General features: G+C 35.8%; 1 protein-coding gene across 3 annotated transcripts in view; it reads left to right on the top strand.

Annotated features, from left to right (window-relative positions):
- ARB2A (ARB2 cotranscriptional regulator A) overlaps positions 1 to 14,020 on the top strand; it is a 431,289-nt gene that overhangs the window by 227,468 nt on the left and 189,801 nt on the right. For all 3 annotated transcript variants that reach the window (XM_024746976.1, XM_024746975.1, XM_024746977.1), the window contains one exon: positions 7,198 to 7,317. In XM_024746976.1, the coding sequence (XP_024602744.1) occupies positions 7,198 to 7,317 (120 nt within the window). The remainder of the gene's footprint in view (positions 1 to 7,197; positions 7,318 to 14,020) is intronic.

The raw sequence follows: 14,020 nt of genomic DNA, 5'->3' as shown, positions 1-14,020 counted from the left end.
ATATGTGAACCTGTCACTGTAAGCAGTCTCAAAGGGCGAAATGCTTTACAGGAGCTAATTAACCTTAGAAAATAATTACACAAATATGCAAATGTTGTTTAGATAATTCCATGTGTTATCAGCTCAGGTATTCCATCATAAATGCAGACCTTGCAATGCCTAGGTAGTAGAATCTGGCATAGTTGATAAGGCTTTGGTTACTGTATCACTTCTGTTTGGCATTTAACAATTAATGATGCCAAGAGTACATCAGGAAATTCAGCCTGTACTCTGAATACTACTGAGCTCCACAGTGTAAATATTCTATGCATTCTGCCACTAGCAAGTTCTAATTAATCGATTTACTTTTGTCTTCATGCACTTTGTATATTTGCATATTTTAAAATCATCCAGCTTGAAGTTACTCAATACAAAATGCACTCTGATGTGAAATTCATGGAGAAACCTGTAAAGTAGATTTAGTATGTTTGCATTTCTGTAATTGAGGCATATTATAAAGTCTTTCCTCTTGAAATCTGTTTAGTTTCAAAAGACACTGCTGGTAGTATACACTCTGTGGATTCTGGTTTATAAATATATAATGATTGTGGACACAGTGTGGGCTGTGGGTTGGAATGACACAGATGCGCCTTGGAACAGCACCATCTCATTTATAAAATGGGGTTTTAGTAATGTAATATGTCAGAAATATATATTAAAAACTACTCTAAGTTAATTAATTCCTGTGCTACCATTATTGGGCTTAACTGTTGCAGGAAGCAGCAAATATTTGGCAGAATTTGTTGCATCTTATAATGATGAGGATCTGGCTTTCCTAAACACTTGAATAGAAAAAAGCCATACATTTGTGAAAGCCTTGGGAAATAGTCACATAAGAAAGCCAGGTTTTTTATAGCTAAGGTTTATCTCCTTTATCACCTGTTTTTAAAAATAATACTTTGAGTTAAACTATTTCTTAATTATAGTCCTTCAAATACGGAATTCATGTAGCATCATTAACTTTCTTTTGACGATTCAGGATCACGATTGTTCCTGTCAGTTATTGTGCTTTAAATGCAGCACTGCCCTTAAGTTGCTCAGTGACAATGCCAGTAGTCCCAGACTCCTTGCGCTATATGTGCTCTTCCAGTTTTTGTGGATTTTCTGTTTTTTCAGCTATCACTTTTTACTTTTACACCTGTTTGAAACAACCCCTTTGATTTGCTACTTGTAAACATGCAGTGGGTTCGGCACAGATGTTAGAATTTGTTAGATATGAAGATGTAAAGATCCCACTCAGATGCTGATTCCCTCTTAGAAGCCAGCAGTAGTTATGCAGTAGGATTTCTGATTTTTTGGCTGTTGTTTTCTTATTTTATTATAAAGAGCATTCACTTTGTACTAATTTTGGAAAGTTCAGAAAGATCTAAAGGAACTAAAAATAGAAAATATTCATAATTCCACCATCCATAAGCAGCTGCTTTTAATATTTTTATTTGATTCTTCCTAGTCTTTTTCAAGCCTTTTTTCGTAGTGAAAATTATACCACCTATAAAATTAGATGAACTGCATGTATTACTTCATAAACTCACTGAATACTATAGCTACTTAGACAGATAAACTGTAATTTACTTAAATATTTATTTTTGCATTATTGGACATTTAGGCGTTATCCAGTTATTTGCTTCTATAAATGAGACAGTGATAAACGCCTCTGAACATCAGTCATTTGCCACTTTCCAGATTATTAGAAGCTAGATTCCTGAAATGGAGTTTGAATATTCCTTTGTCTTGGTTTTTGCAATGCATCTCATGGTACTTTGTCAACAGTGTCATTGCCAATAGTACTAGCATTGTTAGTCATTTATTAAATGCCTATAGCATGCCTTCTGTTTATAGCTTGAATCCAAAAGAGAATCTACCTTCAAATTGCTTATATTCTAGAAGGAAGAAGTGACATGGCAGATTAGATAAATAGCAGGATAGAGAAGAACCAATGAAATAGTACAGGATTCCATTTAAGCTACCATGGCTAATAGTAGAACTGACATGTAAACTTGAGCCAACAATATTTTACAGTAGTTTTAAACATAGTCAGGATAATAATACATGTAAATAGATTAAATACTTTCCATATATTGCTTGTAAGATGCTGTGGGTCAAAGGTTAGCAAAACTCTTTCCCCTTCTGTATGAGAATCTGACCTTCAGTTAACTTTCTAGCTCTATGTCCCTGGAAGCCTGATAAGGTGGTGTCTTAAGTTAGGTTTCCCAGGTAACAGATTCTGAAGTTGCATGTAAGAAGTTTGTTGGGGAATTCTCTTGGGATCAGCACCTGTAGGAGAGCAAAACAATAGATTTTGGTCCAAGGAGTTGAACTTCAATATAGTCACAACAAAGGCCTCATCTAACTCCTTGGTGATCTCTGGATCTGGGATGGCTTTTCAGAGATGTCCTGCCTTGAGGCAGGCGATAGGTCCTTTATAGATCCACGTCATCTCAACCAGACATTGGATGTAAATTGCCTCAGAGGTGGGATTGTAACTTTAGTCAAGATAGCTTTATTTGGCTGAGGGCAATTCCTAGAGAGTACCTCAGTTAAAGCTATCAGCTACCAACTGTGCCACTTGCACGCTCAGGAAATGAGTGCCTCTAACTAAAGGAGGCTCTGGGAAACATACCATGGCATCCACTCTAAGTGGTTGGTTGCTGGGCAACACTGCCTATGGTAGAAAATGACCCCAGGTTGGTAAACTGCATCTGGATTAGAAGGAATTATAATGGACTATAAATATCGTAATTTTGATCTTCCCTGAGGGTAGTAACTCTTGTAATTGGGCAAGTCCCTTGCAGGCAAGGACCCTGGAAGCCATGCCTATGGAGTTGTTGCAAGAGGTATTGGCTTCTGTAGGTTATAAGACTTTTAAGGCAGGATAACTCCTGTATCTGCCCAAGGTGAGTCCGATTCCCTCACTCCTGAGCTAACACCCCATGGGCCAAAGAGAGTAACTCCCACAAGGTTCTGTGTTGTGTCTGCTACAGGAACTGCTGTGAGGCTTCCATTAAAAGGAATGCCTGCTGCTGCCCTGATGGCAAACTGTGATTCCTACCCTGGATCTTTTTGGGTCAATGTGTGTCAAGTGTGGCCTAGAATAATCTTGTATAATGGTTTAGTTGTGCCTATGGATAACCCCCTAAGTAGGTGTTAAAGACATTTTTTTTCAATTGAGTCTGGCTTTTTAGAACATTAGGTTTTAAAATCTAAAACTAAAGAATAATTTGATGACCTTACAGTCAGGCTGAAAATATTTAAGTACTTGGGGCACATGGATACTTGAGATTTCTTTTTCCTGCTGCTCATAGACCATTTTAACAGATATCGCCATAGACTGTGGAAGAAAAGACTCAGCTATAATACTAATCTCTGAAAACACTAGTCTTTATATGTGAATAGGGGAAAGAACTGTTAGTTCTTAGCTCTCCTTTAGTCATAGATGGGACATTTGGGCCTGGTTGGCAGTTTCCCTTATATATCAAAGTTTTGCTGATTTTTCCTCTGAAATTACTTACTCCATCCCTTCCTTTCCATTCACTCTGCCATCACCCGAAGTAGTGGGAGAGTCTGTTACTGCTGAACTGCTCCCTTGGAAGTGTTCTCACCTTTAGGTTTTGCTTAGTCTGAGCTGCATTACCCATGAGATCCCAGACTGGATTTCATGATAGCAGTTTTGTCTAGGATTTTCAGCTATTCATGTGTAATCCAGATTTTCCCTGGAGCATGAATAAGATCCCTGGAAATAGTAGGAAGTAGAAGGAAGGCTGGAAAGATGGGTTTAGAGATGTTGGCTAAAGAGTTCCAGTTATTTATTTTGTAGGCAGTGGCAACCATTTCAGTAAATGATCTTTCAGGCAGGAGAGTGAGTTGATCAGAGCCAGGCTTCAGCAAGATTAAGGTGGCAACAAAGTAAAGGGAGAGACTAAAAGAAATGAGACTAGTTAAGAATCCATTGTAGGAGGACTCAAAATGAGGTGGGAATGAGAGGGATGGGACAGATAGGCTCTCAACAGTATAAAGGAAGATTTAGTGACTGTGAGAAGAAAGCAGGCAGGACTTCGCTGAGGTCAGGTAGTGTGAATTTATAACAGACCCATTGGACTTGGTGTCAGGACAGTCCATCAGGAATAGAGAAAGTAATACTCCTCACACACTAATGCCTCTCCTCTCTTTATGTGTTAACACCCTTATGAAATTGCAAACACATTGAAGGCCAGGATCATGGCTTAGCTCTTATCATCCTTACATTTCCACTTCCAGCGCAGAGCCTAGGGGGACAGAATAATCTAATCTCCTATGTGTTTTTATTCTGTCCATATATAGAAGAATATTTAGGACCATCACAGATATTTCACATTGTTAGTTCTGCCAACTATCAGCAGATAGAAGCTCTGTTATCTCTATTCCTGTTTTGTTTTTACATTTCATTGTGAGATATAACTAGGGAGACCAGGTGTCTGGGTTTTCTCTAGACAGTCCCAGTTTAGACCTGTTCTCCGAGCACAATTACTAACATTACCTTTCTTCACTCTCAAAGGTTTGTAGAATAAATTCTATGGTCCCTTTATATATATGTACAGAAAAGTACTAAGTATGTATTAGTCAGTTTAACTATAGCTATAAAGAACACACTTGTGGGGCTTCCCTGGTGGCGCAGTGGTTGAGAGTCCGCCTGCCGATGCAGGGGGCACGGGTTCATGCCCCGGTCCGGGAAGATCCCACATGTCACAGAGTGGCTGGGCCTGTGAGCCAGGGCCGCTGAGCCTGCGCGTCCGGAGCCTGTGCTCCGCAACGGAAGAGGCCACAGCGGTGAGAGGCCCGTGTACCGCAAAACAAACAAACAAAAAAAGAACACACTTGTGTAACTGCTACCCCAGTCAAGAAATGAAACATTGCCAGCCACTAGAAGTCTATTTCCCAATCACAACTCTATCTCTCTTCCTTAGAGTTAACCACTATCCTGCTTTTGATGATAACTATTTTCCTACTTTTTATACCAATGAAAGCTAAATTACTAAAGCCAAAAATGCCTACAAAGATTTCCTTCCAATTATGATTCTTCTATTTATTTTACATACTTTAGGTGTGGGTGATTTCGTATTTGTGTTACTAATAGATATCTTTGAAAGTATATTTGTATTTTAGTATAGGACTACAAGGTTGTAAGTAATCATTTCTGAAGATACATGTTGTGTTTTTGTTATTTATTTATTACCCTGTGATTTAATGAAGAAGACACAGCTCTTGGCCTCAGGAATTTGATTAACAAGCAATTACAATACAAACTATTCAGTGCAATAATGGGAACATGTACAAGATGTGGCTGTAGGACATTACCTAGCCTTGGGGATGAGAGGGAAAACTTTCACTAGAAGGTGATGTTTTATTTGAGTTCTGAAGACAAGTAGGAATTATGCAGGTAAAGGTGGTGGGTGAATTAAAGGCAGAACACTTGGGTCACTTTCCAAACAACAATAACAAAAAACAGCCCAGAAATAAGAAAAGTATGGCACAGTTAGGTTACTATAAGTTGTTCCCTGCAGTTGGAACACAGAGAGTGTTCTGTGTGGTCTCTCATGGTTGGAGAAGTATATCTTTTGGGTCATCGTATTTTGCACATACATTTCGAGGCAGAAGCCAGATCATGTAAGGCCTTAGTGTCATTCTGAGTTTGAACTTGGTCCTGAGGGCAATAAAAACACTTCAAAGAGTTCTAAGCAGTGAGTGAGCAACATGGCGACATGACCATATTTGCATTTTTGAAAGGTTATTCTTACTACAGAATTAGAGAGAGTATTTAAATGGGCAATCCTAGAGGCAGGGAAACTTGGACTGTAGACTGTTGCAGTCATCCACTTGTGAAAGGATGGGCTTGAGCTAAGCCAGAGGAAATGAGAAGGGAGAGAAGTAGATGGCTTTAAGAGACAGTTGGGGACAGAATCAACAGGTTTTTAATGATTGATTTTATGTGGAGTTTGAGGGAGAGGGAAATAAAAGATGATGCTCAGATTTCAGCAGGAGGTGGGGAGCAAAGACAGTGACACAGGTTTGGAGAGGAAATTATTAGCAAGGTGTTGAATTGGTTGAGTTTGAAGTATCTGTGGGGCTTTCAAAAGGAAATGACCTTGGGTCTGGAGCTCTGGAGAGAAATTCTGGGTGGAGATAGTCATTAGGGAACAACAGCTTTTAGGTGGTAAGTGAAGCCATTCATATGGACCCTAATATGATATTTAAAAATTTCTGAAATGGAAAATGTGAATAAATTGTGTTCATTGTCTAGTACCATGACATTCTTAGGGAATTAGTCTTTTGGTGTTAAAGCTTCCAAAAAATATTCACACAAAACGTTTTCACGATCTGTTTTAGTTTTTATCAGTTTGGGTTTTTTTAGCTCTTTGGTGGTTTGTTTTTTCTTTTTCTTCCTTTTTCACATTATCCGAGTTTTAATCACAAAATGTGCCTACTATAGCAATAAACACAATAAAATGAAGTTATTATAGAACTTTTGGAACTAAAGCAACATTCATACATTTATTAGGGATTAGCAAATTAGGAAGTATAAAAGGTCCCAGGTTTATATTTCTTCCAGTTCTAGAAATAAAATATGTATGGAAAATTCTTTTAGGAAAAAGGTGTATTTTTAAAATAATATAAATTGAAAATATTTGTTGTTAATTTTCTGCTTATTTTTAGTTTACAGAAGTACTTACAACTTTATAAATCAAATAATTTATCTGTATGTATACTATAAGTATTTTCAGGTATACATATAGAAATGTATCTGATTTTTCTTAGTGTTAACACTGTTTTATCATAAGACCACTATAACTTTCTGCTATGCAATTCTAATGTACTTAGATATATTTTAATATCTCAGATATGCCCAGAATGAGCAATTTCCCCTCAAAAATGTACTTTTTAAAAATACTTTCTTTCAGAATATTATAGTAGCACTTAAGTTTAGCAGTAATTTACTAATGGTTTAATACTAATTTATTCCCTAATTTGGATCTTCAATGTAGATTTTTTGTATTGTTATTATTTGGAATGAGCTATAACCATCTTATTTCTTATGCTATGTAAGCAAGCATATAATTTAATTTTTGATTACTATGATAATAATTAGATACAGTATGATATATATTATATTTGTTTTACTTATAGGAAAATGGTTCTCCTGAAGAACATGCAGTCTATGTGTGGGACCATTTCATAGCCCAATCTGCAGCTGAGAATGTATTTTTTGTTGCTCATAGCTATGGAGGACTTGCTTTTGTTGAACTGGTAAGTGCATATTTAACTCTTGCTAATTTCCAAACTCCTTACAGATTTATCCCCTCCACTCCCTTTTTCTTGGTGTCATTACTTTAAATTATTTTATAAAGGATGAAAATTATGTATTTTGAGTAAATAATTTTATGATGTTTAAAAAGAGTATATTTCTTTATTGTGGTAGAACTTTTCAGTGCTAACCAGAAAGCCTTTTGCCTGTTCCTTATTTACGTATTACTTTTTTTTTTAACATCTTTATTGGAGTATAATTGCTTTACAATGGTGTATTAGTTTCTGCTGTATAACAAAGTGAATCAGCTATATGTATATATATATATATGTATATATATATATATATATATATATATATACATATATCCCCATATCTCCTCCCTCTTGCATCTCCCTCCCACCCTCCCTATCCCACCCCTCCAGGTGGTCAAAAAGCACCAAGCTGATCTCCCTGTGCTTTGTGGCTGCTTCCCACTATACATATTACTTTTTAACTTCTACATTATAGCCCCACTTTCCATACATTTTATATTTGTGATTCTTGTTTTAGTGGGTACATCGCTGAAGCATTATTATCTGTAAAGTGTTTAAAATTTCAGTAGACCCTTTAACTGACAAAACTGCTATCTCTTCAAGTTAGTACTTGATCAGAATCCATATAATTAGTATTAAAACTATTAGAAAGCTCCCATTAATCTAAGTGGAACTCAATGCTTGGTCTTAAAAATCTTTGCATTTCAAAATAATCTGATTCCTAGGGTGAAGATTATGTGTACATAGTGGAAAAATTATCAAGATTTCTAAATTTTGTCAGTATTATATGCAGTATTGCAGTTAGTATACTTTGTGCAGGTATGAATGATTAATGATATATAATCAGTCCTAAAAATGTGCTCCATGTCCATTACCCTTATGTCACAGGAAGGTACCAGTGCTCTAATAAAATGGTTAATTTGATAAAAGTGCATTTGATAATTTTAAATCCAAATGGCCTAAAGTGGACATTAAAAGCCGGCGTAGCATTGGTTGTTTAATTTTTATGTTTCTAAACTTTGCTATGTATTTCTCTTCATCATAGAAATTAAATATATTTCCATGGTCTTTTCAACTTTCCCACACCTTATTGCTTACCCACATGATTTAGGTATAAAACTAGCGGTGACACCGGAGAACACTTTAGCTGACCTAAATTTACAAATACTGTGCTCTCTTAAGATCAGTAAATAAATCATTTATTTCTTAAATTGATTTCACTTTTTTTGAAATTATATTCAAGTACTTTTAACTGCTGAATTTATTTATTTTAATACATAATGGGTATCTTAAGATAGCTCTCTAACATACAAGTATGACGTCCTTTTTAAAATGTGAATGTTGCTTTTCAAATAGTTCTTTTAACCATACAGATATAGATATATACAAACACACACGTATATAGCTGATATATATGTACCTTATGTTTTCTTTCTGTAAGCCATTAAATTACATAAAACATGAAATTTCATGACTTACGGAATAACTTAAAATATGTCTGAAGGCCTGTAAGACTTCAAATTTCAGATTTCTGTAAAACATAAATTTCCATATTTTTACCTTAAGGCAGTTAACGAAAACCTTTTGTACATCAAATTTGGAATTTAAGTGAATTTTGGACAGTTTTAGAGATGAATTTAAGATGCCGGAGTAACAGATGACCAGTGTGTCAGTCTTATTTTGCCTGTCCTTCTTGTCACACACTGGTGGATATTTCTGCACTTTTGTTCCACTTTAATATAAAGCACACAGATGTTTCAGAACAAGACTTGACTTCTGACCTTGAGGCTATTAGGGTCAGGGTCCTCAGGGCCTGTGAAATTATCACAAGCTGAGCTAAAGTTTTTCTCCATCACAGGAAGTAACCAGTAAGTAAGAAGTTAAAAAGGAGCTTTGTCAGAGAGACAAGATGGTCTCAGTAAGGGTCAGCTTCTGTAGTCTGCTATCTCTGCAGGAGGTGCATGCATGGGAGGAGGAATATAATATAACCACTGGCACATCACATATCTGACAGGCAACACCAGGACTGAGAAGTCTATTTAACGTAATATACCTTGTTTAGGTTTTAAAATATTAATGGCGATTATCTCAACTTCATATATTTGCTACTTTTTGTCAAGTAACTTTGATAGGGGTATGTAAAGAAGGTGTATAGATGGTGGAAGCTAAAGAAAAAGTAGTTTATGACCTATTGAAAAAAATTTCTCTAAATAAATAACATTGTACACTAAGTTTTACATAAATTTTTGACAATGCTTGATTAATATATTTAAGACCATAGTGTTTCTACTTAGTTTCAAGGATTTTTGAAAGATAGCATTGATAAACAACAAAAAAAATTGAAATATGTTTAAACCTTTTGTTTTTGCCTAAAACTGAATAATATTCTTTCCTATTCTCCCCCTTATTCTTAGAGGAAAACTCATGGTGTTTAAAATGTTGACAAATATTCTCTCAGGATTTCTCAACATATGTGTATTATATGAAATTGTTTTACATGGATTAAAATATTTAATATTAACTTTACAAGGAAGTGAGTTGTGGACATCTTAAATTACGGTTTAGTTTTTTATCTCAATAGTACATTATGCACATCAGACATGAAATCTTTTGGTTTTCAGTAAAGTTTAACTTTTTAAAAATTATCATAAAATTTTACTCCTGATTCAAGACTCTACACACACAAACACACACACACACACACCCCTTATAGATGGAACAGCGCTAGTTTGTAGCATTATGTTGGAATGCATGGAGATTGTTCTTCTACCATCCTCATTCAAGTTCACATTCTTTTTTAGGTCATGAATTTTAAGATAATTTATTTTAGATGTGAACTGTGTGACTAGTACAGTTTCAATATTACGTGTAATTACTTGTAGTGCTTATTGTTTAAAAACAGGTACCAGTCAGGACCCATGCTGAAATGTATCTTGCCATTTATTAAGTTAAAATTACGTATAATTGGAGTCTAAAATTAAGGTACTACTAATAGAAATCTGAAAAATTACTTTTAAATTTAGAGCACAAAATAGTTGTAGAGCTTTTGTATTTTGCTAATTGTTGTTTTTGAAAACTGAGAACATAATTTATTATTATATCCTATTTTGAAGTGCTAAAATTTGCCTGAAGAATACAAGAGGTAGTTAAGAGATTTATTTTCAAAACCAGTGTTCAGTTATGGTAGTAAATATTGGAATTTGATCAGGCCTAACCTCATAAAACAGTATACAGTTGACTATAATAATGAGAAAAGTCATACTAAAAATATGCTTTTCACTGCTTTCATTCCCATTATATGGTAACAACTCAAGTTTCTAATTCTCTAAACTTTCTGTAATCCTAGTAAAAATAGATGTTGTTAAGACAGCTCTGGTAACAATCCTAGCATTCAGTCTTTAAAGCAAAAGGGAAGAACTATTTATTTTATGAATTGATAATGAATTTTAAAAGTAACATACCTACTCTATGCTATCTCTCCTGTGTATTTAAAAATAATGCCAATATATAATGCTACCATTATTAAAACATCATTTTCGAAGCTTTAAATTTCTAAGAAATTCTATTTTATATGTGGTAGATAGAATTAGTAGTCATAATCAACAGTCATTTACCAAATTCATTTAGAAAAACATCTACAACTAATGCAGCTTGCTTTTGCCTTATATTAGTGGTTAAAAATTTAAACTCATTTCTTAGAAATTAGCTGTCAAAAATCAATGCAGTTTTTAAGCTTTTTCATAGTCTCTTTCACCAGCCATTTTATGAAGTGATTCCATTGCTTCCATACTTGGTCATTTCAGAGTGCTTTGCTCTTGTCATTGTAGATGATGGTTAGTTTGACAAAATCAAGCAAGCTTAAAATTTTCTTTTATTTGCAAATGAGTTAGCTTCCTTGTCAATGCCCAGTTTCCAATCTTAACTCACCTTACCTTCCCTGTTTGCAGTGCTCTGTACATCAATTTGCATTCAGATTTCTTTCCTTAGTCAAAGTGAGATTGTTGATATTTCTTTTAGAACACATTAGACAATTTTAGCAAATATATTTCATTAGCGTATTGAATCATCTCAGCTGATATAAAATTAGTATTTTTCATATTACTTTTATTTTCTTTTCCATGTTATTAGTGGTATGTTCTCAGCCACCATTAAAAACATCTCTTAGAAATGTGTGAAAACTGCACCTTTTGAAAGTGTATCTCTACCCACTTTTGATTTTGGTTTCTCCATGCTTGTCAGCACTTGATTGGCACCTCACTTGCATGTGAATTAAGGAATGAAGGGAACTCTATTTTCCTGCCATTGTTCCATGCTGGGCTCTCTAGCCTCCAGGCAGCCTAAGCTGACCTTCAGTAGCTGATAGAGGACTATTTTTTGGACTTAGCTGTGTGAGGACACTCAACCTCAGTCTACTCTAAATTGATCTTTAAAAATTGCCTAGAGCATGATTTGGGTTTACCCTGAAAAGAAAATGGAATGGGACTAAAAGAATTAGTTTTTACCTTTAGTGACATGAGTTAACTATGATCTTAAAGAAACATCATTTACATTTTGTCTACAAAGAACAAAACAAATTGGATAGTAGCATATCCACTTAATGTGATCAATGCTAAAAAATGGGCTGCTGGGAATGAAGAATTGAGGAGAGGTAGAATAAGGGCAGATAAACAAAGAAAAATTGATCCATTAGAGTATCAAAACAATTCAGGCCAAAAACACTTCTTACAAACCTACTTTAAAATATAAGTAATTCAGTAAAAATAAGTCACCATTTGTAATATAACTTGAATTTCTGAGTTGGCTGCCTACATGATACAAATAGCATGTTAATGCATGGGATGGTTACAACTTGTATGGAACGCTATCTTAATTCTCTAGTTGTTGTTGTGTTTTTTTGTTTGTTTGTTTGTTTGCGTTACGCGGGCCTCTCACTGCTGTGGCCTCTCCCGCTGCAGAGCACAGGCTCCGGACGCGCAGGCCCAGCGGCCATGGCTCACGGGCCCAGCCGCTCCGCGTCATGTGGGATCTTCCCAGACTGGGGCACGAACCCGTGTCCCCTTCATTGGCAGGCAGACTCTCAACCACTGCGCCACCAGGGAAGCCCTCTAGTTGTTTTATATGAAAACAATATAGTTTCTCTACTTTGTATGCTCCTTAGAGAGAAACCAGAGATTATATTATTTTTGCCTCCTATATTCAATTTTGTTTAATTTTTTGCATATACTATAGATACTGTCTTTTGATTGATTGGCGATAACAGTAATTTTAGGAGTTAGTTGCAAGAGTCCAAGTAAGATCCAATAAAAGGCTTTACCAACGTAGAAGTGGTGGGAATGGTAAAGAAGCACACATTAGACATTAGGAGACAAATTCTACATGGCTTAGTGACATTGGATCTGGAAAGCTGAACAAAGAGGAAGAGGGTGTAATATCTTTCCCTGTACACACCTACAGAAGCATGTCGAAGTGGATATGAAGGGTATCCAAGCACAACAGATAACAAGTAATGAACAATGATTATGCAGATATGTAGATATTGGGGAAAATGCATATACTGGATATTTAATAATTGTGGTCAATAGAATAAATGAGATATCAAATCAGAGTTTTTTAATATACACTTATTTATTTATTTATTTATTGTTGGCTGCATTGGGTCTTCGTTGCTGCGCTCAGCTTTCTCTAGTTGCAGTGAGCGGGGACTACTTTGTTATGGTGTGCGGGCTTCTCATTGTGGTGGCTTCTCCTTGCGTAGCACGGGCTCTAGGTGCACAGGCTTCAATAGTTGTGGCATGCAGGCTCAGTAGTTGTGGCTCGTGGGCTCTAGAGCACAGCCTCAGTAGTTGTGGTGTATGGGCTTAGCTGCTCCACGGCATGTGAGATCTTCCCGGACCAGGGATCGAACCCGTGTCCCCTGCATTGGCAGGCGGATTCTTAACCACTGCGCCACCAGGGAAGTACTCAAATCAGAGTTTTAAAAGGAAAGAGTTACATATACAGATATGATTTTTAAGCTTCACAATTTACCTATGTATTGAGGTTTGATTTTTTTTAACTTTTACTCAAATGATTTTTAATATGTATTAGGAAATCTCACTGTTTAAAAGAATGATTCAGTTTATTAGTTTTTATGTTAACTCCTCTCCTTTTGTCCCATATCTAACCAACCAATGTATTTTGTCAGGTTTTTTTTTTCTCTGAAATATTGATCATGTCTTTTCCTCTCTGTGCCCACTGTTAATTTCATCATTTCACAACAGTATCACTGAACTCTTATACCCATTTTCTTACTGGCTCTCTTTTCTCTCCACTCCATCCTGTATACCACACCATGATTGGTACTATTTAAACCCCCTTTTTACTATGCCATTCCAGAATCATACTGGCTCCCTATTGTCTCTTGCATCATCTCTCCTCTCTGTTACTTTAAGACTTTCTGTATAATCTGATTACCTCTTTCCAACTATATTTTTCCCAATAGAAACTTTCAGTTCTAGTCTAATTTCCTTACTGCCATTGTTCCATCTCACTGTACCTCTACCCCCGGCCTCCAAGCCCAGTGTAGTAGGAGAACATGAAACTTGGAAGAAGATGACCTGGGTTTGAATATTAGTTCTAATTTGTACAGATTATAAGTTCGGTCACATTCCTTATGTGTGTCCTCCTCTGT

The sequence above is a fragment of the Neophocaena asiaeorientalis genome, unplaced genomic scaffold (assembly GCF_003031525.2).
Source record: "Neophocaena asiaeorientalis asiaeorientalis breed wild unplaced genomic scaffold, Neophocaena_asiaeorientalis_V1.1 scaffold550, whole genome shotgun sequence".
In the NCBI taxonomy this organism is placed as follows: domain Eukaryota; kingdom Metazoa; phylum Chordata; class Mammalia; order Artiodactyla; family Phocoenidae; genus Neophocaena; species Neophocaena asiaeorientalis.
The sequence above is the reverse complement of the archived record's forward strand: the minus strand, read 5'-3'. Positions and strand labels throughout refer to the sequence as shown.